General features: G+C 43.2%; 1 protein-coding gene and 1 long non-coding RNA gene across 3 annotated transcripts in view; one reads left to right on the top strand and one right to left on the bottom strand.

Annotated features, from left to right (window-relative positions):
• LOC138689998 (uncharacterized) overlaps window positions 1–23,307 on the top strand; it is a 149,974-nt gene that overhangs the window by 98,763 nt on the left and 27,904 nt on the right. The gene's annotated exons all lie outside the window — the stretch shown is intronic.
• Window positions 2,349–21,791, bottom strand: TM7SF3 (transmembrane 7 superfamily member 3). Of its 2 annotated transcripts, XM_069807016.1 has the most exons (12): window positions 21,642–21,791; window positions 15,170–15,324; window positions 13,282–13,432; window positions 12,721–12,841; window positions 11,720–11,891; window positions 10,458–10,635; window positions 9,062–9,148; window positions 8,530–8,610; window positions 7,662–7,814; window positions 5,696–5,793; window positions 5,147–5,309; window positions 2,349–4,656 (listed from the first exon to the last, which is right to left on the bottom strand). In XM_069807016.1, the coding sequence occupies exons 1-12, from the start codon at window positions 21,709–21,711 to the stop codon at window positions 4,394–4,396; spliced, it is 1,692 nt and encodes a 563-aa protein (XP_069663117.1). In that variant the 5' UTR covers window positions 21,712–21,791; the 3' UTR covers window positions 2,349–4,393. The 2 variants fall into 2 exon arrangements, with proteins under 2 accessions (XP_069663117.1, XP_069663118.1); XM_069807017.1 differs by lacking the exon at window positions 15,170–15,324 and having other exon boundaries at window positions 21,642–21,782.

The following is a 23,307-nucleotide window of genomic DNA, read 5'->3' as shown; positions in this document are numbered from 1 at the left end:
AAAGGCAGCAGTAAGGTCTCCCTGGAGCCTTCTCTTCTCCAGGCTAAACCCCCCCAACTCTCTCAGCCTTTCCTCACAGGAGAGGTGCTCCTCCCTCTGATAATTTTTGTGGCCCTCCTCTCGACCTGCTCCACCAGGACCATGTCTGTCTTTTGCTGAGGACTCCAAAGCTAGATGCAGTATGCCAGGTAGGTTGTCACCAGAGCAGAGTAGAGGGGCCAAATTCCCCTCCCTCCACCTGTCAGCCGTGATTCTTTTGATATGGCCCAGGATACAGTTGGCTTTCTGGATTGCAATGGCACATTGTCAGCTCATGTCCAGCTCTTCATCCACCGAGTCACACACAGGGCTGCTCTCAATCCCTTCAAACACCAGCCTGTATTGATACCAGGGGTTGCACCAAACTAGGTAAAGTACCATGCCCTTGGCCTTGTTAAAATTCATAAGGTTAACATAGGCCCACTTCTGCAGCCTGTCCAGAGTCTTGGGTGGATCATGGAGGGCAGAGCTTCCTCAAAAGGAGAAAAATCATGTTGGGGAGCTGCATCGGAAGAGTCTGTGGCTGAGACCCAAGACCTTCAGTACTTAAAGCAGAGGTCAAAAGACTCTGGGAGATGCCTGGGAGGAGTCTCAGGTCAATCCTAGAGAAGAGAGCGTCCTGCAAAGGAGAAAAATCATCTTGGGTAGCTGCCTTGCAGAAGTCTGGGGCTGCTACCTGGGATCTCATGTCCCTAAAAGAGATGTCAAAAGACTCTGGGAGTCACTGGGAGGAGTCACACATGGATCCCAGAGGGAAGAGCTTTCTCCAAAAAAGAAAAAATCATCAAGGGTAGCTTCCCTGGAGAAGTCTGGGACTGCTACCTGAGATCTTAGGTACATAAAGCATAGGTCAAGACTGTGGACCACACCATTCCTCCCAGTAAGGAAAGCCACTTGCATAGGATACATAACTGCAGAGATGACAAAGGAACATTTATTTTGTGGGCCCCTTCTATAATTTCCCATAACCTCCTCCTAAATCAAAATGCAAATCTTAGGCACGGGGAGAGTTTGTCTTCCTCTCCTCCAAGGAACACCTATGGAAAGCATGGTTTGTTTCTATTTTCAGTCATGCTTTCTGAACATTTGGGGAAGCAGGTAGGCAAGCTGCCTTACACATGTAGCACTCTATGAAGCAGTAGAGTCAGGCTGGGTTTGTGTTTTTAAGGTGGGGAAGGAGATACAAGAACAAAAGAAGATCTGTTTCTTTGAAAAGATCAGTGTCCTCAAGTCCACTTGTGCCACAGCTTGTTTAACTGCTAGGAGATATTAGCATGGGTATGAGAGCAAGGGGAGGAAGAAGAGAGTTTTTCCTGCAGATTTGAGGCAGGACAGGAACACATGCAGGCCTAGGAAAGTTCTACAAGCAGCTAAGACAAATACCATGATGCGATCATTGCAGCATTATTGCAGTGCAGTGAAGACTGCAGAAAACACGGTGAAAGAACTGTACTGGAACCATCATGGCAGGAAAATTATCTACAGCAGCAGGAAGTAGATCATCATCATAGCCCAGAAAGCTTCAGCTTACATGAAGCTTCAAAATGCTTTACTTTACAGAGGAATCACTACCTAGAAGAACATAGTTTAGACTTATATTTCTCAGGAGCATCAGATAGCATTATTTTAAGCTAGCAAAACTGCAAGGTAGTCCAGCTAATGCAGCAAGGCAGTAGACGCTTCCAGTGAGATTCTGCAGTCAGAACAGAGGCATAGCAGGGTAGGATCGTTTTCCTTTTGCAACTGCCACAGGGGGTACACAAAAAAAGCCTTGAAAACTACCCCTTCAACATCCTAGTGGATCACCTGTTGCATTCTGATTATTATCACTGTTACTCACTATGGCTTACAGAATATGGAAGAAAATTCCTGTAACACCTTTTAGCAGAATTTAAAAAAAGACAGAATCTTCAAGTCAGGATCTCAGAAAAAGAGTTCGAAGGCCAGTTCTGCCACAGACTTCCTATATGATCTTGCAGACTAATTTCCAGTCAAGAAGTGGACGACAACCATTCCTTTGTTCTCTAGAACCTCATCTGACAAAGCTATTTAAAAAAGCAAAAAAAAAGCCTCCTTGGACCATGTTCTGTATGAAGCTAGTGAGGAAGTACATAACCACACTCTCAGCCTCTAGGTGTCACTGCAACTACAATTAAGTCCTTAAAACAGGTCAGCAAACCTCCCCCCCACCTCATCGCTTGAGGGAGTAAAAAGTTTTTTTCAGAACAAAACTATCCCTACAATACCAAAGGCAGAAGCTAAGTTGTAAAAGTGTCATTGAACTCAAAAAGACCCCTTTAACTCCAATATTCTTTCAAAAGACATCTTTATTATAAAAGATATAGAAAATTAGAGTTAAACTTGTTTCTTCCACAATGTTAATCACAGCAGTTATAAAAAACCCTAGGTAAATATGTTTAAGAGCATTTGTATACCAAATTAAGTGTTTGCTACTTGCCATCAAATACAGCAAAGACATGCTCAGTATCAGTGCAGTAAGGGCAGTCAGCAAGCATCAGTCTGCCAGAGGGCAGGGAAAAGAGCTCCTCATTTACCTCCATGTGCCACACAACAGCAGCACAGTGAAGCAAGACCCAAATTGCAATTGCAGAATTTCAGCCTTGCTCTGCTGTTTGAGGCAGATGTTCCAGCTCTAAGCAATCATGGGATTTGTCTCTCTAAACATCAGATGAACTCAGTCACCTCAGACACTATGTCATTAAGCTTTCACTCCTTAAAGAAAAATGGCTGGTAAGCAGAGTCATTCATTCCTTTCTATTGCCAGGGTGGTTTAACTTTCAACTAACTTCCCAGATAAAGTTCTTTTGCCAGTTTCCTTATGAAGAGTTGTTTGTTACATACTTACCACCAAGAACTTAAAGTGGTGGCCAAGACCTTAAGTTTCCACCACTAGGGTATTCACTCATGGTGGTTCCATTCGGACAGCAGAACAGCCATTCACCTTCAGACAGGAAGGACTATGTACTTTGCTGCCCGCACTAAAGGTACAAAGACAGTGAGAAGAACAAGAGCCACCACGAGCTGCATCAAGACACAGGATGCAAGTCTTCAGCCATCATTTAACACATGACAGATCACCACGTAAACACTGAATGTGAAGACCAGGATTGGGAATGGGGTACAAGGGCAGGTAAAACCAAGGACAGCCTCAGGACTGCTTGTGCATTTATGTGAACTAAAACCACAGTGCTCTGGTTTGCATTTTGAAAATGGCTGTTTGTTTTGGTTTTAAGGAAATGAATAAAGCCACCACAACTTCACAATCCTCCACTGAACACAAGAGTAGTCCCTTATATGTTTTTATACTACATTCTGCTTTGGGCAGATGCAATCCAAATTGGTAAGGAACACATTCAGTCAGCAAGCATCCTGGTCAGTATTTTGCTAGCTGGATGCTGTTTTCACCCCTTAAAGGAAAAATTAAAAGATATATTAATTAAAAATAAAAATAGTGTTTCAACCAATTCCAGGGAAAAGAAAGTGCCATTGGCTACAGAGAACTTATTTTGTTTTTTTCTTTTATGACAGCACCATCAGAAAAGACATTATACCAGAGCAGAAACAAGACACAGGCTGTTCAGAAAGCAAACAAGGAGGCGAACCTCTTGTGTTCTCTTAGCAGTCATCTCTGCACAAAGGCCAGATGACCAGCTTGCTACAGAACCATCCGAAAGCAAGGGAGAAAGTCTTCTTGTCTCAGATCAAGTCCACTTCCTGACCCTCAGTGTGCACGCTTACAACAGTTAATTCAGTGCAGTTTAAATTCAAGTCACTTAGTTTAGCTTGCAAGGTTCAGTAATACTTCTTGGAAACAATTGTATCTGTAGCCACATATTTTGTACCTATGTTAGAAGGTGATACTTCAGCTCCTGCTAGAAGAACTCTTTCTGCATATGGTCCTTATCTCTCATCCCTCACAATTTGACAGACTGCTCATCTTCAGGAGCGAGTCAGGCAGTATTTCAGCAGTGGTTTCCACACTGTGAGGGAAAAACTGGCATTGTACAGGTTGCTTTCCAAGGGCTGTTTTGTATTTCACATACCTAAACATCAAACTAGATCACCACAAGATAAATACCTGTACTTGACCATTAGTACAAGATTCTGCAGCTAGACATACGCGTTACAGCAGGCTCAGTGGGCCATTGAGGAAAGTGTCATAAAACAGCATGTAGTGTACAAGATATAACTTTTCTTCCAGGTTGTGCAAATATAATCCTCTTAAGGTGGACAAATTGGCAGTGGTAAATCCTGCACCACTGGCTGGTTTGCTGATGATCACTCATCTCACCATTCGTAGATACTTCCTCTGTTATTCCAGTTATTCGGCAAGTTACAGAAGCAATGGAGTTCTCTCCCCAGCTGGCTGCTCTTTCTGAAAAAACTCTTTGATACGCAGTAGCTTGTTATGGATCCTCTCTCTTAAGGGAGGGATATGATGGCTAGGGTCTAAGACATTGGTGCTTCTACGTTCCCTTTCCCGCTTCCAGGTGACATAGGGGTGTGGTGGAAAGGGCACTTCACTTCTCTCTCGGCGAAGCTGCACAGTTACTCCGCTGAGGGCCAGCATTGTCCACACTGACAGGATAATGAAGTCTGAAAGAGAGAAAACAAACAGACTCCTGTATCAAAGCAGAACTTTCCTTCCTTTCCCAAGCACAAACACTGAACAAGTTTAGCGACAGAAAGGAATGAAATATTGCCTGTGCATCCTCACAGGCCTAGAGTAATTCCATGCAAAGGTGAGAACACACATGGAGTTGAGATAAGTCTGTTCAGTCACCATATTAGGCCTTTTGACTGCCCATTCTGCAAACTTATCAGCAAGGTGGCAGTCCAGGCCTGAGAAGCACCATTCCCAAGGGCCATTGTCACATATCACCTGCGGGAAGGTTGGTGCCTTTGAGTCTACTCAGTATTTCTTTTGGAGTACTAGAATTTATCATCTGGGTGTTAAATCTCACACTGTACTTACTGTGTTCTCCTTTCATCCCTTCCTACCCTCACTGACTATTCACAATGGAACCAAAAGAGGCAGCAGTTTATAAATAAATAAATAAATAAAAGTCTTAAGAGCAGTACTCACCATTTGTTTGAAAAGGCACATTGGTGTAAGCTCTACTGAAGTAATCATTGAGGACCCTTCTGAGTAGGTCTAAGGTGATGTAAGCAAGACTTGTGTAGACATAACAAGCAATAGCTAGGATCACTGTATAAGAGCCTACCATTGCAGAGGCCAGTATGTTCAGCTAGAGGGGGAGAAAAATACACAGCTTTAGGGGAGTGATGAACACTCTTTATTCCCCATCTCCTTAAGGTAGTATTTTGTATCAGTTCTTCTACAAGAAATTGGCTGCACACACCTGTTATCCAGACATCCTGTTAAGACAGCAGAAGTCAACTAAATGCAGGTGTTAGTGGATGCTGTGTGCAACACTGCAAAAAGTCATTCCTTTGCTTATGGACCATTTAGCACAAGTAGGGCTGAACAGGAACTCCCCTAGAGCTGGTCCTGTGCTGAGCTTCATGAAGGCGTGTTAAGTTTTCTATACATATCCCACAGGACTACATTTTGCATTAAGAAGTCTGACACCCCTTCCTCTCTCCTTCCAAGGTGACAATGCAGATTACTTACAATTCTTGGACAGCCAACAAAAAGCACTGGAATCATCAAGGCCACAGAAGAAAAGGTCACCCAGAACACCACATCATCACGGAAGACCCTGTAGTCTCCTGCAAAGACACCATATTCCACATGTAATTTACTAGTTATTAAAACATTTTCTTTTTTGCAAGTGGTTGGGGTGAGCTTTTTCCCCCAAAGATTCTATACATTCAGAAATATCTGGAGTACAGTGTTGTGCTGGTTTTGGCTGGGTTAGAGCTAATTTTCTTCATGGTAGCAAGTATGAGGCTATGTTTTGAATTTGTGCTGAAAACAGTGTTGATAATACAGAAATGTTTTTATTATTGCTAAGCAGTGCTTACACAGAGTCAAGGCCTTTTCTGCTTCTCACCCCACCCCACCTGTGAGTACGCTGGGGGGGGCACAACAAGTTGGGAGGGGACACAACTGGGACAGCTGACACCAACTGACACAAGGGATATTCCAGACCATATGATGTCATGCTCAGTGTATAAAGCTGGGGGAAAAAGGAAGGGGGGGACATTTGGAGTTAGGCATGTGTATTCCCAAGTAACCATTATGCATGATTGAGCCCTGCTTTCCTGGAGATGTCTGAACACCTGCCTGCCGATGGGAAGTAGCAAATGAATTTGTTGTTTTGCTTTGCTTATGTGCGTGGCTTTTGCTTTACTTATTAAACCGTCTTTATCTCAACCCATGTGTTTTTTCACTTTTATTCTTCTGATTCTCTTCCCCATCCCACCAGAGGAGTGAGCAAGCAGCTGTATGGTGCTTAGCTGCCAGCTGGGGTTAAATCACAAGCGTTCAAAAGCTTAGCTTTTGAGCTCAAATGCTGATTGTTTGATGCATTGTAACACAGTTAGTCAAAACAAGAACAGAAAAAGTGTCCCAGTTGAGTATAGGTCCTGTACTCTAAGTTGGGACAGCAGATCTTGTCCATGAAACAAAGATTTTTTGATGAGGTGTACATTACTCATCTGGTAAGAATTAAAAGTACCAGAGTACTTCTGCCCAATAAAAAGCCATTTTGTTGCCTATATAAGTTTATAATCTATAAACCTGCATCTATGTAAGTTTGACTCTAGGGCATGGTACAAGTGCAGCCATCACAATAACACAAGGCAACAAATTCTTCCGGCTTTAGGAAGAGTAATTAAGTCACTCAAACACTACTTCCCTCCACCCCCTAACCCCCACCCCCCCCCAGCTTTCTAAAGCCTGTCAATTAAACAGAGGGGACATGCTGACCCCCAGCATGGGTTATCACAGAATTGTGGCTCGAGTCATGCACGGATGACTGGTGAATGAAACTGTCCCACCAAGGGATCTTGAGCAGAAGTTTTGAGATTTAAAATTACAATAGAGAGAGCAGTGTGGCTGATGCTCTGCTGTCCCAGAGGGATTCCAACTCAGCAGCCCTGCTTGCTTTTAAGAGAGAAATAACAGACAAATTGCTTAACAAAAGTCATTCTAAAGACCCTGATGTCAGTCCAGCTGCAAATACAAGTTTGACTCTTATAGTGCAGTGCTCTCAGAGCTTTGCATTGTAGTATGGTGAAAGGTAACAGCAAGAGCTCCTCTTAATCCATGATGCCTTTATGCTTGAAGCCTTCAAGTCAGACTACAGATTTACTACTGTGACTTGTTCTGGATAGAGAACAAGACATACAGCAAGTGCATGCCTGGAGCAAAGCTGGTGTCACAGACTGCTGAGCCTCACCAAGTTCTCTGCAGAATAAGCAGTTTCCTTCTCCCACCAGTACAGATTCCCTAAGTAGTTTTAATTACAGCACACCTGAAAGAAGGCTTCAGGTACATCTCCAGTCCTCACAACACTGGAAAGTGAAAGTTAAACATCGCACTAAGATAAACCAGATAACAACATTCATCTTAGAGCTGCAGGGACACATCACTCAATAGCCAGCACTTTGCAGCAGAGTATTTCAGTGCATACCTAGTGGAGTAAAGAAGACCATTGATGAAAAGAGAAATCCCAGCACAAGTCCAATAATAAACATACAGAGTAGAACAGAGCCAAATCTCCACCAGCTGGCAACCAGGAAAAGCCCTCCAATAATTCCAGCTACTGCTGTCAAAGTAAGACGCACTGAAAAAGAAAAGGGGAAATTCCAAGGCTCTGAAAACTTCAGTTACTGCAATAATGTATCAGGAGCTTTACTTACATGCTTGATTGTTACCTAATGAAAACTTCCTGAAAAAAGCCAAACAAGAGTATCTGTATTTGCTTCATGCACTTCACTTAGACTCCAGTCTGCAACTAAGGATGTGCTACCCAGAGTGGCATGGAGCTGGAATGAAAGTCTTACTACTATGTATATTAGTACCTTGAGTTCCCAGGGCAGTTATGACTGCAACAGCTAATGCACTTGTATCAGCAAAAAAGTAACTATATGAGGTACGACAAAGACAAAAGGAACAAATTCTTGCTAGTCTAACAAGCAGGGTGCAGACCTTCCATTTTACAGATGAAATCTGCATTTGATCTGAAATAGAGGTTTACCCATTATGAAAGAAGTACATTGCAAGTTTCCAGAGTTTCTAAAAATCTGTATCTTCCTTGAATAGATATTAAATTTGTCTTTTAGAGTTGCATCTATTAATTCTGCATCACTATTGGATGTTGGAAGCAATTGTTACTCTGTTGCATATTCAGCTATTATGGTAATTAGAGCTCAGTTCAAGTACCCAGGTATCATCCTCCTATCCTAAGGCTCACTAGCAACAAGCACAACAGATTTTACTGAAGGGATTCATAACAATACTTTGGGAAGAGGATTGGGTATCCTGACACATCTACTCACCATCATAACCAAGGCCAGTTACCCTCGTAATGAATACAAAGAAGAAGAATGCTGTGAATATGAAGCCCATGAAGAGTAAGTCTAGAGAAAAAGGAAAAAAGATTTAGTATGCTGTCATATCACTTCATACCAAGCCCACTTCAGTATATCTTCAGACATCTTCATGTTACAACAGGGAAGGAACATACCAGCTCACTGACTGAGAAGCACAAAAGGAAAGCCAGACAACACTTTGTTCTGGAAAGGGGTGTCCTCAAACGCTTCTAATAGTAGAAAATTTACATATTTATGTCTGTGTTACCCAGCATGTACCCTAGTTCTACATTTCTATTCTTTGCATGCCAGAAAATTCTTGCTCTGCATTTAAAAGCTCAGATACTGTAAAAGCAAAGCAGTGGACCTAATTGGCACATAATCACTATCAAGTGAATCTTAGTAATAACACCACCATTCTAAGATAAAGCAAGTTAGATTTATGAAATTCCAACCAGGCTTATGAGAAGAGAAAAAACAACCAAAAAACATTCAGCACCTGTTTTCCAGAATCTGTGTCCAAAAAAGCAAGTGAAAAGACCAAGAACAGCAAGAGCAGTGAAGAATACTTTGGTAGAGAGTTTACCTACAAGGAGAGAGAAAGGGTTACTAGACCATTCCGCCTAGTAGTTCCAACAATGAGACTAAGGTAAGGCAAGGTTGCTGTTACTAAGTCTACTGATAATTTAATGGCTGCCACTCCTTCAGACACACCATGTGAGCAGATTTGCAATGCCTGAACTAACAGTTATCTTGATAGGATCTCCAACAGAATATTTCACTAGTTCCACACTGATTAAGAGATCAAGAGCTTCCTCCTTATTCAGAAGACTAAAGTTTCTGTAACAATTAGTTAAGCAGCTGTAACTTGCTGTTTATAATATAGATACAGCTTTATCTGAAAATTCTCTGGTCAGCTTTAGAAAAGTGACATCCAATCACCTATAAAAATCAGTACTACAGGATTAGTGACCCAGGCAGCAGCTACAGTCTTTACTGCTGCAAGCCTTCACCATAATCTCCCTTTAATATACTTTCCATGCAACAGAAAGGCCTGTCAGCATCCCAGTACAGCTCACCTGTCTCCTAGGCAAAACTCTTACTGGTGTTTAAGCTATTTGAAAAAGTAAACCACATTTTCCTAGTTCTCCAAATTAGAGAGGTTTAGCCTAGACAATTTGTCTCATGTTGTCATAAGGCAATACTGAGTTTGACAACAGTTACTTGTGTTACAATATACAAGAAAATAATCATGAGAAGAAATCTTACTTTATGAACCATATTCTACCCATTATTCTTGTCTCTTCCACAGTCACAATGGGAGTGGCAGCTTTGCTCTTCTTCTGCTCAAATTCTATCATTATATAACTTTGTACAAAGTAGCATGACTTTGTAGTCATTCCACTATTACTGACATTTTAATGTTTATTTTAGGCAACTATCTCCTTTCAAAATATTTGAAGGTTACCAATTCCTGTTAGCACCAGCACAGTTAGAAAAATCAGGCTGGATCCTAATCTAGTTCATGTTTTATTAGCTTAGTTTCACATGTAGCATCTATAGTCCTACAAGTGATTTAAGATTATGTATCCAATTCAAATGGAAAAAGCTAGAGTGGTACTACAGAGTTACAAGTTATATATTTGCAAGCCACATATTAAACTTCCATTAAGTTAAACCTTCAATTGTTAATAGTTCTCCTTAGTCTTATTTCAACAGTCTAGAATTTCTCCTCAATCAAGAAGTAGACTCCATCATAAAGTAACAAAATACATCCAGTATAAAACAAAAACCTCCTTCACACAATTAAAAAAAAGTCTCAAAAGCACCATTCAGCATGTTGGAGCACAACAAGCTCGAGATGAGCTGGCAAGGACATACAAGTCCCAACTTACTGAGAGAAGAGCAGTTATCCACTAGGTCAGCAAAGCTGCAGGCATATGTATGCACAGGGACGTATGCAGCAGAAGTATTCCAAAGAGGATCCCATACTATGACATTGTAGATCACACCTTGTCCAGGAAGTGAGGAAAAGTAGACATTGGTCTTGTCATCAGTTGTCAGAGTAAGCATCTGGAACAGTAAAGAGTATTATTTTGAGTTGCAAGGAACTCCTTGTCACTGTTACTGATGGTATGTTGATGTGTCCATACAGCTGAGGCAACACTCAGCAGCTCAAGGAAGATGATTAGCAAAAACTCCAGGCAAGAGCTCTCCTATTCTGAACCCTCTCAGTATTACCAATTGAAGCATTAAAGGCTCACAGGACAGAGTCCACTTCCTCCAGCACTCTGCTGTCAGAAAACATAGTAGAAGATTCTTCCACTCATGTTTTGCTCTTCCCCATTTGAGGACACAGTTCAGGTTCCCAGCCAGTCTCCTAACCCAGGTCTGGCCTCTGAAGCAGGCAAGGCTGCCATTCTACTCCCTAGTAAGGCCAGGCAGGTCACAGCCACTGAGATTCTCCCCTCCGTCCCTTCCAATATCTTTGCTGGGGGATAGGTAAACATGCGGCAAGTATTTGCTCTCATGTATCAGATCTCTCTATGCTGCTCCAAAAGGCACCCATTTCTAGTCCAGTTCCACTATATTCTCCCCCCTCCTCTCTTCCTTGCGTTCCATCCTCAATCCTCAGCACATGAGGATGCCAGACCCCAGCATCTCTCAGGCATCATAGAAGACTACGCATCTTTGTCAGAAGTGGCTCTATTTCTGGATTTACAGGCACCGAGTGGCAGTATAGCTATAGGCAAGCTGGCTTCAACATCACTGAAGGAGCACTGTGGTTAAACTAGTATTCAGGAAGCAGGAAGACACTGCAATAAGAGCTTGTTCCATTGAGAAAAGGGTGCAAGACATACAAACATCTCAGACTAGTCACTAACATCTACCTAATATCAGAATCCATTGCAAGAAACCTCAATTCTGCCTTATTTCAGGCTATGCTAACTAGCCACCTCTATCCCAAGAGAGAGTGGTTACCATTTTGTATGCACCACTCACTATACATTTCCTAGCCAGAAATCCCAGATACAAGCAAGCAGCCTGAAGCATCTGCAGCTTGCTTATGTCACTCAAGGAAGATAAGCACAGAGGAGAAGAAAACATAAGATAGTGCCACTGCCACACACCTAGTACACCAGTGCTTCAGACTTACTTTAATGCCATTGGCTTTGATACTTTGCACCTCAGACATCTTCCGTATGTGGCTCATGAGTACCATTTCAGAAAGATCGTTTTCTGGTAAGAAGTACTGGTAGACATCATAGCGCAGTCGCCATCTGGAGTTCTGACCAGTCCCTGAATCGCAGGATGGTGGGTTTGCTCCTCTATAATTAAAAAAGAAAAAAAAAAAAAAAAAAAAAAAAAAAAGAGATCAGCTATGTGCCCAGCACAAGCCCCCAGATCTTAACATTAGTTTTCAGGTCCAAGGTGGCAGTATTTGGCTGCTTCTCTTTAGAAGTTAACACCAGCAACTAATTCAAAACTAGACTATAAATGTTTGTGAGCACAGACTACAGCAGTATTATGCAGAACCACCCTGATGCAGGTAGTGTCTGTGCCTGTACCTGCCTTTACATTTACAGAGGCTTCCTACAAGTTGTCATAAGGAACCAGCACAAGAATTTCAAGAGGTCACAACAGCCAAACATCACAAAACCACTGTTTGTTTTCCCATGCATGCTATATATACAGCTCTGAACACAGTCTTCCCCATTCCCTGCCTATCACCTGTGACATCAAGCATCATTCAGGAAATAATACCTTATAACTTGAAGTCTCACCGTTAAACAAAACTCTAGGTTGTTATCATGCTTCAGTGCCAGTAAAGGAATGAAATTGGCTAAAATACACAATTGCTTCTCAAACAGATTAAGTCATTATGCAAAGTAGGAAGATCCAGAATTTGCTGACTGCTTGCACATCTGAAGTTGCATAACCTTTCCCATAAGATGCAACTCTCAACTTTTATCTCTCTCTCTCATGTATCCTCTCCCCCTCCTCCTTTTCCTCATTTACTTCTCAGTTTGTTGCAGCAAACAAGATTTCTGCCAGCAGCTAGATGGTCAGCCTTTTCAGCAGAATCTTGTTTTATGATCTTGGCCAAATACAGGACAGAGAAGGTCTTGTTCAGTGCACTGAAGTTTTTCCACACACCTGGTATATCCCAAGTTTGCAGGGGCAAACTTGATGTGTATATCAACCAATGTATAGTCTAGGTAAATATTTGGATCCACTTCCAAGTCGAATTCTAGATTGCAGCCTCCAGGAATAGGATCTAGAACACAGAAAATGATAACTGCAGTAGTTTTTACTTCCCCCTTACACAGCATGAAAAAAGTTCTAAGACCTCAGCAATGCATGTACTTGCAGGCATAGTCTGCTTACTGAGCACATAAAATTGGCAGGTTCTCTTACTGCAGTCGATAGAAGTGGTTTCACTGCAGTCTAAGACAGGTCCTGATACATATGCACAGCAGTTTTCTACTCTAAGACTGGAGTTGTGACAAGACCATACAGTACATCCTATACACAACTCATAATTCAGCAGTGATACTAAACTTTTTCAGCCCATTTCAAAAGAATTTCTGGCATCTCCATCATATGTTTGCACCTGTAAGACTATCACCTCTGAAAGGTCAACACATCAACACTTCACTTCATAGTTAACTTGTAATAAGCAGAACTGGCATCCCTTAACAAGTAATAAGAACATACCTTTCTCCATATAGGGAATAGAGATAGCTGTGCTGAGCACCTGGCTAGCATCCCGTGACCGAAGGTACCATGTACATACGCTCTGTTGAGGCCGAAGAATGGAAACCAGTCCTTTGTCTACTCCAGTTCCTGAGCTGTTCACAGATGGATTCTGGACAGAAACAAATTGAGAAGATTTTTACCACAGCTTGATGTATTGCACAGGACTCATATTCCTGCCACAAACCTCCAGGGCACACATTTCAGTGCCCGTTGCCACAGATGAGGCATTCAGCCCTTAGCTAGCTGGTAAAAAAGGAAGATGGAAAAAAGGGAGTGGCCTCTGACACCACACACTGCCTAGCTCAGGCTCAAAAACCCAAGTGACAAGTTTGAGACTACTAAAGAGTTAATAATCACAAGCAAGTTGCAGAGAAATCTAGCTAGTCAAAGTCTACTGCTGCACAGCAATGTATTCACTAGTGAAGGTATAAAAAGATTGGAATATCCCTCAGAAAAATTTGTGAGATTGCTTCTCAGAATGCTCTTTATTGCTAAGTGCAGAAGCACCTCACTATCTCCACCAGAATGGAGATGATTGTATGACAGCTGGCTTAACACCAGCCATGCCAGACAAGTGCTTGGGGCCAGGTCAGCTACTGATCTAATGTCCACCAGCACCATCCCTTTCAGAACCAGGGGTCTTGAGGAAAGATCAGGCAGCAATGGCAATATCACACTCACATGGCTAGAACAACCAACTGACCTGCAGTCGAATCTATTTTTCAGCATGGAAAATATGCTTTTGTCCAAGAGAGCCACAGTTATCTGAGGCAACACTGTAAAAAAGCACTTTGGACCTGGCAGACTTTAAAGTCTGGCTCAGCTTCATATTTCTAGAGGCAGGCCAGCCCTAAAAGAAGTATAGCTATATTTATGCATCACGGTCTTTGGCCTGGTAAGGCCCATGAATGCAAAGAGGGTCTGAATTGACAGTAGAAAATTCTACCAGCAGTAATCAAAGACTGAATAGGTGTAACAGTAATGTCTTAGCCCTGTAATCCTGGCTATTTCACCAGTACAAAGATAACTGAGCTGGGTGACTTGTGTTACAGGTTATTCATCTCCTAACCTTCCCAGGATACTTCTTGACACTCAGTATAATCTCATTTGGGAAATACTGATGGGGAGAGGAAAACTGGATGGCAGCTGTCAGATCTCCATCTACTACCTTCAGATTAGTCTATGCTCTGCTCAAATACCACTTAGACCCTCATGGTACCATAAAAAAAAAATTAAAAAAAAAAATCAGCATTTTAGACTGCATCCCAGTAATGACAAACTGATCCTAGTGTATAGCGGTAGGAATGCTTATATTGTTAGCTAGAAGTAGCAGCCTTCACTGGGGTACTAAGGAGCAATTTTTCCATGTGTCACCAAAGGACAATTAGATTCAGGACAAGGAGCTGGGGTAACAAGACATCATATCTGTAGGCTAGATCCAAGCCGCATAAACAGCTGACAACTAAACATCCCAAAGTGATCATGTTTAGTGTATAAGGTATCTGGCAAATACTTATCATGAATCAGTTTTTAATTTGACAAGCTGATGGATAGTAGTCAGCAGTCACATGTCAAAAGCACCACTTCCACCAAGAACAAAGAGCCTTGAAACATTTTCAAGCCAGCTCTGAAATTCCTTCAGCATTCAGTCCTCCAAAATAGCAGCTATGACATACAAGTACAAGAAAGGATTTCTGAAGCTCAAATAATACTGTCCAAGAGCCATGCAGGTAAGATACTCATATTATTTATATTGCTTCAGCTCTATATTCCTACATGTCTCGGAGCCCACTTCTTTGTTGAAAAAAAGTAGCACTTAAGAACAGAAGCGACACTGTTACCATACCTTATCAAAGGATATCACCACACTGCTTTGCTGGGCATGTACTTGAAAAATAACAACAGTCACATTGCTTGCAATGTTCCTGATTACAGCTTCCACTGGATTGGTCTGGTTAAGCAGCACATTTCTGAATTTTCCCAAGGAGAGCTCAAGAAGACCTGCATTACAAAAAAAGGAAGACACTTTTTTTTTTTTGTCCAGAGGGAAGCAATTATCAAGGGGAGCCTGGAAGCTTCCAGTAGCCCAATATTAGTCAGCTAGGAACAGAGCAAGATGTTGTTTTATGCTACTCTCATCCTGTAAGCTATATTAAGTTTTCAGAAACTACTGTACAGCTATACCTACAAGAACAGATACAGCTAGAGAACCCACCATGCAGCCTGGCACTCACCTAAGCACATCAGGCAGGACTTCTGGCTAGGAGCTCAGTATTTGATACTGCTGAGCTCATCAGCAACAGACACTAGCTGCAGCTGGCCAGCTAGTGCAATCAACACCAAGTAATATTCAGTAGAGTAAGAGAGGATACTGAGGACTACTTGCTCTTTGGCAAATACAGGCAAGTATTAGCCAACCAGCTTGCACAATACCTGTTAGACTTCCTGGGCGAATTCCCATGGACCATAGGAGTTGGGAGTCATCTTCTATAACACAGAGTCAAATCTGTAGTTTACACATGTATACTTACCCACTTTCAGCTATTTCACATACGTCTTTTGCTCCCACACCATTCTTAATTATTAGGACTGCTGGACCCTGATTTCTGTATCTAAAAATCTGACTAATTTTTCCAAGACACAACCAAGACCATTTCTTCTTATGATAAGCACAACCCCATGATCCACTGTAATTTTAAATTAAAGAGAACCACATGACCGAGGATGTAAGATTCTTTGAGAATCATCTTCGGCTTGTGATTCAAGTCCTGCAAGAAAGCCTGGTTTCTCCCTGCACTGGGCTCTTTATGGACAGGGGTTGTCAAGGGAGGAAAGAGAAGCAGCTGTACAGAAGCCACAACATTCTCTTTTGTTGGTGGTTAGCAGCCAGACTACATGCTTGCCGAGCACACACAACGCCTTTCAGGTTTTTCCCTGAATTCCCATGCATGCACACACAGTAGTCCAGCAGACCTAAAACTTATCAAGCCTAAACACATACACAGTACTTCCTCAATAAAGTTGCCTCTTCTAGTGTAAAGGGTTGATACTGTCAAGTACTCCAACAGAAGCACAGAGTATCAACAGTACCATCCTATATACACTGTTGCTGATGACTCAGGTGGTCTCCCATCCAAAAACAGAAGGGATACCATCTTGTCATCTGAAACTGCCCCCAGTACCCTGTAACTCCTTTTCTGTTATTTTTTCACTCTCCCCTGCCAAGAACTGGCATCTTTGGCCAGCTTCTTGGCCTCTTGATGATATGTAAACAGAGTTGAGCTCCTACCCTCATGCCTCCTCCACTCATCTCACAGCAGAGGAAGGAAGTGGAGGAAAAGTCTAACTCATATTATCTTGTTAACTTCAATGCTTACATGCTCACCCCCAAAATTCAATTAATACCAGTACTGCATCATCAATAAAACCCCAGCTGAAATATGGGGATCATAAACCACCTAGGAGGAAAAACAAAGATTCTCCCTTTTTCTGTCCCATCATCTGCAGTTTGTGTTAAGGTAGAAAAAGTTTCTGCTCCAAGTTTTCAAACAGTAATTAACATAAAATTAGAGCTACAAAAAAGCTTTGTGTATTCTTCAGTTTCTGATAGAGTCCCTTGAGCAGCATTCAGATATCCTCCCCTTCACAAAACCTCTTTTCCTCCTTAGCTCTTAAGTTCTACCAGAAATGCAACTAGCAATATGAATGCTAAAGAAAAGCATTCAAAAGGCACAGACTATATATCTATGCACTCAGAAATTTGGAGTGAAAGCTTAGAATGCAGGAAAAATATTTTTGATTTTTAAGAACTTCAGCACAGTTCCCTGAACTGCAAGATTTTCACACTTAGATGTTCTTTGAAGGAAAATGCTGAAGCCATTTACATCCTCTCTATACTCTACATCAAGGGGGGGGGACGGGACGACGACGGATGACAACTGTGTTGCTCTGCCTTGTTTCTCACCTCCGCTCTGTACTCATACCCAGAGGCCTCTGCATAAACAAGAACAGATTCATCAGCAAGACATGCAGCCACTACTTCAACATGATCATGAGACTCTAAATGTCAGAGGCACTCTCTCAAGTTTAATTAGTGTGATAAATTAAGGCATGGTGTTCTACATTGCTTTACTGTTTGCATAATTGCTCCTCAAACAGAGCATGTGACATACATTTTAAACCAAAATCTGGACAGAAGAGTGTAGATTGAGGGTGAACAACAAGAATGGCTACATCCATCAGACAAGTATTTTTCAGCTTGTTATTCACAGGCTCCTTGAATCACACTTCTAGCCAGGCTTGAAAGATGAGTAAAAGGAGAGTTCACAAGCACTGCAGAGCAGCAGACCCTTCTAAGAAGTTTGCTGGAAGAGCAATAGCTACATGGCCACAGACTTCAGCACCTTTCCAGCCTTCTCTTTTTCTGTCATTTGAACAAGTCACTGGTGGTGCTCTGAAGCAAAAGGGGAACATGGAGAGCAAGGTAAATTAACCAACTCATAATTCATCAGGCCTATGGCTATCGCAAGTTCTCAGACAGGCATCAGACTACCCAAGCCATACAGAGTTCAGTGTTGTCAAAGATGCTTTGAAACGGAGATACCACGACCTCCATGAACACATAGTACTGGCCACAGCGTGCAATCTTCTTCTTTGGACAAGGTTGATCTCACTGAAGGTAGCCCACCAAACAGGACTGCAGGTTCAGCAGCACATGCAGGAAAGAGAACAGCACCACGGAAGTGAGGTAGTTGACCCAGCAAGTCAGCAACAGAGCCAGGAACAAAATCCGGGCATCCCTGCTTTTTTTATTGCTTCAGTTGCTTCAAATAGCGAAGGTCTGGAAACACCCTGTAAGATGCCATGCTATCCCCTCTTCCTTGCCTTGTAGGGAGAAGTATGATGGTCACTGCATGTCAGAGTAGCTTTGGGTTAGATACAAAGAGGAACCCTCACTATTACAGAGATTATCAACTGAAAACATACTTAAAGGAAGTCAACATTGCTGAAACTGAGCAAGAGCAGAGCAAAGATGGAGTATTGAGCATGTATTACTTGGTATACTAGTACCAATACTAGAACAGGAGCACAGATAGTCCAGCATATAAAAGAACTGATGAACAGAGGCAGACAACAGTCTATTCTGTCACTCCACATTGTATCTCTTCTCCCACATGAAGGGCAAACACAGTTAAGTCAGCAAAGAAATTGAACCTCTCAGAGCGCTTCTGAGATCAAAAGTCCTTATTCCTAACTCTAACCAACTAGGTAATCAACTCTACAGAGGCTCAGCATTTATTATCCCTTCCCTGCAACATGCAGTTTCACCAACAAGCAATGGCCAGCTTGAACCATTTGATGCTTAAAGTAAACCACATTTCTGGCTCAAATAGTCAAGTGTCATTCCTCATCACCAACAAACAGTTAACCATACAAGGTTCCTGATGACACCTACCATTCCAATTTCCATTATGAAACACAACTGAAGAGATGCCATTGCTGCCCCTGCAGGAACAGTCTTTACCTACAGAGCCATGCTCAAACATTATGCTTGCCTCAGACAAAGAGGTTCTCTACAGTCAGAGAAAATGCATTTCTACTGTGCCAACCAATGTACAGTGGATATGCAGAATAACCTTATGTAAGCTTTAAGAGGTAAGAACCACCTTCCAGTGTAGCGAGTAAGTCAACAAGTAGTCACATGAAGATGTTTAATGGAGATGAAATGCAAGCTCAGACTGAAAACTAGTTTGAGTAGGGAAAACATGAGTATACAGTTACTTAAGAGAATAAAGCCAGCAGTCATATTATATCAGACTTGTAAGGCCATGCATACATGGATGCATAGCAGAGTCCTGCTACAAGGTCTCTGTCTTCCCGCACTAGTAAAACCCCAAATAAAGATACCACCCACCCCACCCCCAAAAGAAACAAGAACATTTATGAAAGCTTCTAAACTTTAATTGCATGTGTACTGAAACTCATGCTTAGAGCACAGTTTGATGCTTAAAGCAGACAGTGCCACAGAATGTGGCTTGACACCAACTGCACCACTCCCATCCCAGAAGACTATTCTGTTCACCAAATTAAAGGTAATGAGTGAGGTCTTCTACAGTTTGAAAAGTGAGGGAAGAAGTACCCATCTCACCTGCTTACAGTTTTACTAATCCACTTTTATTATCAGCCAGAACACGCAAGACCTGGGCTCCACTGCATTGCTGGCACTGTTGATTAAGTTGTCACTTACACACCTGGGCAATAATGCTTCAAGATGCAAGTGACCAGCTGTCCAGTACATTCAGACAGCTGAATAGCTTTGTGTTAACTTATTTTAAAGTGTTGTCTCTGCATAGACTAAACAGCTAGCACAAACTAAGTTCATCCAGAGAAGCTCCCTTTATGAAAAGTGCACTGCTCAATCCTGATTACACTCTAAATTCACTTTAGTTTTTTCAACACTAAATAACCTGGTTTGGATGTAGCAAGCAAGGCCAGTTGCACTCCTACTTCATGAAGGTGGGGCTCCCTGGAAGGTGACAAACATGATACGTAAAACATTTCTGCACAAATACTTAAGTCTGAAGAGCTGCAGCCTGTCAGAACCCCAGAGAGGTAACATAGGCCATCGTGCACCGATTTTACTTACATGCACTTTTAAAATGAAGCAGGATCTTCTGTTAGGAGATAGCAGAGCTCATCCCTACAAACCTGAGTGTCTAAGACTGAATAACTACACGACAATTTCAAATAAGTGGACCATTAAGCAAGTGTCCTTGTTTAAAGGGCCTAATGATCAGCTAGACATTGGTACACAATTTACACAGCTTACTAGCTTTTCACGAGGAAAATACTTTCCCCCTCCACCCTCAATTCCGCAAGGAAATACAGCAACAGGCTCCTTCAAGGCAAAGTAGTTAGCTTAGTCCCATATTCATTCTGCCTTTTTACATACTGTAAAAAAAAATTACTCAGCACATGATCCATTTCAATCAAGTCTGGGAGACAAACTGCTTGTCAGGATCTTTTAATATAAATATTAAAATCTAAGAACACTGAGCCCTCATTCTCAGACCTGCTTGCCACCATCAGGTGCCAAGCCTAAGCTTCTAGGGTCTGCAAAAAGCACAGAACACCTGGCTCTCCACTAAGATCTTGGGCATGAGACTGGGGGGGGGGGGGGGAAGCTGGGAGGAGAAGTCTTCCATACTTGAGACTGATTCCAAACTCTGTCCTGCAGCCTTGCCAAGTATCCCAAGAATAGATTTCTTTTGGTCAATTAAGCTTCATTAGAGGCAAGGTTAAAAATAAAGAAAAACTAAGAAGAGGAAGCTTAGATCAGCCCTAACATAAGGCAGTGCTTGCTTATCTCCAAATTATCTCTGAAAGGAAACTGATTATTTTTTCCTTTATTTGAACAGATAAGAGTTTAACCAGAAAAAAGTAAGCAGCTCTTAAATCTTCACAAGCTATACTCGTTACAGTACACTTACCTACACTCCTATTTTAGTCACATGCAGGAACACAGGGGAATTACAGAAAAAACCCAACCATGCCAAATAAAGTCAGATTACATCAGCATGGCCAACAAGTAATTTTAAGAACCAAGCTCCAAGTTCTAGGGGGTTTCGCTCATTTCCTCAATTTTATAGGGACAGTGGTTTTCAACACACAATTAGCAGAGTACTAGGAACACAAAACCACCTGCATGTGGTCAAAAAAAACCCCCTGCTATTAACCTTGTTCCTTTTCTCATATAAACTCATGGATGGTAAATGCCACCTTGTTTCCTTAGAAGGAGCACACTACACCAGACTCATTAGCCTGCACTGTATCCCTGCAACGGCATGGTAAAAATTAGTCCAGCACGTCCATGTAAAATGATGGCGTTCACAGCAATTAAGCTGTAAAATAAAAAGAAAAAAAAAAGGGGGGGGGAAGAATGGGTTCTCCCTGCCCCTATCAAAGATTAAGATAACCACGAACACGTAACACTTCTCCAGCTCCGCAGACAGCTGCATCTTCGTTTTGATCTTCACTCTTGCACAAACCCCGAGACAGCAGCAGCAGGTCTCCCCACCGCCACCGCCTGGGACACCCCCCAAAAAGGGTCCTGCAGGCCTCTCCTCACAACAAGCCCCCTCCCCTCCATCCTGCTAGACGTCGACCCGGCCAAAAAACACCCTCTCCCCGCTACAAGCCGGGTTCCACCACCCCTCCGGCTGCCTAATGGCGGCCACGGCCCACAGTCCCGCGTCGTGACCACACACACACACCACCACCACCCCCCCGCCGCCGCCACCTCCCCGCGCCGCACTCACCTGAGGCACCGCCATGGCGCAGGACCCCCAGGAGCACCAAGAGCACCACGGCGCAGGGAAAGAGGCGCATGGCGCTGTGGAGGGAAGGGGGAGATGAAGCTGAGAGCAGACCAGGGCGGTTAGGAGGAGCGTGGGCCGGGCGGGTCCTGTGAGGCGGCGCAGCGCCCGCCTTCGCGGGCGCTGCGCCGCCTCACAGGACCCACCCGGCCCGAGACCGCCCCCACCACCCCTCACCCACCTGCGCGAGGAGCCTGAGGTAACGGCCCCAACCGCCGCCCCCAACAGCTTTTATCCTCCTAAAGCCGCCTCTGCCGGCCGTGTGGCTGTTACTGGGGCGGGTGAGAGGCTTGGGAAGGTCTCCAGGTCGAGGTGGGGAGGGTTGGGGGTTTTTTTAATATATATTTTTTGTTTGGTTTGGTTTGGTTTTTAGTTTTTAAGGCGGCTGCCGTTTGTTTTCACCTTATAAACAGCGGTAAGAAAGGCTGCTGGGCCTCAGAGGCGCCTCTGGCTGCAAAGGTGATTCATGGGCGCGTGACGGGAGAAAACAGAAAGCAAAACAAAAGTCTCTTTTTTGGGGTGTGTGTTTTCAATTTGTTATTTGGGCCTCGTTTATGAATTCACGTCATAACCTAGGCTCTAAAATACCTTGTAGGATCACCCCTATTGCATTTACTTTTTCCCCAGCTTGCTTTGATCTGGTTTCTAGTTAAAATGCAAAAGGAAGCTGTCAGTCTGGTGTAAGAAGAACACGGAGATGAGTGCTGGTCCGTATTTATAGATATTTCAGATAAATGGGTGTACTTTCTTCTCCTTGCCTTTGCCTACTGTGCATAGGAAGGCAGCCTTTCTCAGTCAGGTTATCTAGTTTGCTGAGGTTATTTCTGTTCTACTCAATGAAGTTCCTGTAAGTCAAAATCCATGAGATGTTAAAAGTCTGTTAAGTTTAGTGTTTGCCACTGCTGTAGTTGACCTCTCTGAGTGAGACCTCAGTCACTCTTCATTCACAGCTCAGCATTCAAACTGCTCACCTGTGGCTTTCAGCCATAAGCAAACAGTGCCTGCGAGAGGCTTGTCTTGTGCCATGAGCCCCACTTATTCCAGGCTCAGTCCAGCATCCATCCCGCTCGTGGAAATCCAAGAAAGAACCTGTTGACTTCAATAAAAGTTGTAAACCCCTTAAAAACGCGCAGTAGGTTTTGGTCTACGGCGCAGTAGTTTGTGACTTGGCTTTTTAACAGAGGAGCACGAAGGAACCCTGCATCCCAGTTTACATGCACAGGCCAACAAAATCCTAACCCCGGCCATGCCGTTGGGAAAACACCTTTGTCGGATTAGTTTGTTCCATGGCAAAGAGGGGAGCTGTAGGTGACAAAAGTCTCGCGGGACATGCGTTGCTGCTGGGTGGCTGCACCCACAGCGTTGCTGGCAAGTTAGCCAGAATAAACTCCTGGAGGTCTCCAGCCCAGCTGGCCCTCGAACCCAGACTATGGCCGATGCTAGAGCAGGTCAGCCACGGTTTTGCCTTGCCTCACCTGAAGACCCGCGAGGGCAGCGAGCGCACAGCCTCCCTGGGTGTCCCGTCCCACCTGCCTCGTGCTGCTGGTGTTTCCTAATGCTCAGCCTGGCCCTCCCAAGGCCACCTGCCAGCTGTGAAACCCACCGGTGA

This window comes from Haliaeetus albicilla, chromosome 19 (assembly GCF_947461875.1).
Source record: "Haliaeetus albicilla chromosome 19, bHalAlb1.1, whole genome shotgun sequence".
In the NCBI taxonomy this organism is placed as follows: domain Eukaryota; kingdom Metazoa; phylum Chordata; class Aves; order Accipitriformes; family Accipitridae; genus Haliaeetus; species Haliaeetus albicilla.
This window is presented reverse-complemented; position numbering and strand designations above follow the sequence as displayed.

Excerpts from the sequence above, each read along its gene's own strand:
- TM7SF3 (XM_069807016.1), bottom strand. The coding sequence starts at position 21,711 with ATGCGCCTCTTTCCCTGCGCCGTGGTGCTCTTGGTGCTCCTGGGGGTC. Across the intron at positions 15,325-21,641 it reads GCGCCATGGCGGTGCCTCAG|GTCTTCTTGAGCTCTCCTTG; the intron begins GTGAGTGCGGCG and ends TTTGTAATGCAG. Across the intron at positions 11,892-12,720 it reads GCAAACTTGGGATATACCAG|AGGAGCAAACCCACCATCCT; the intron begins GTGTGTGGAAAA and ends TTTTAATTATAG.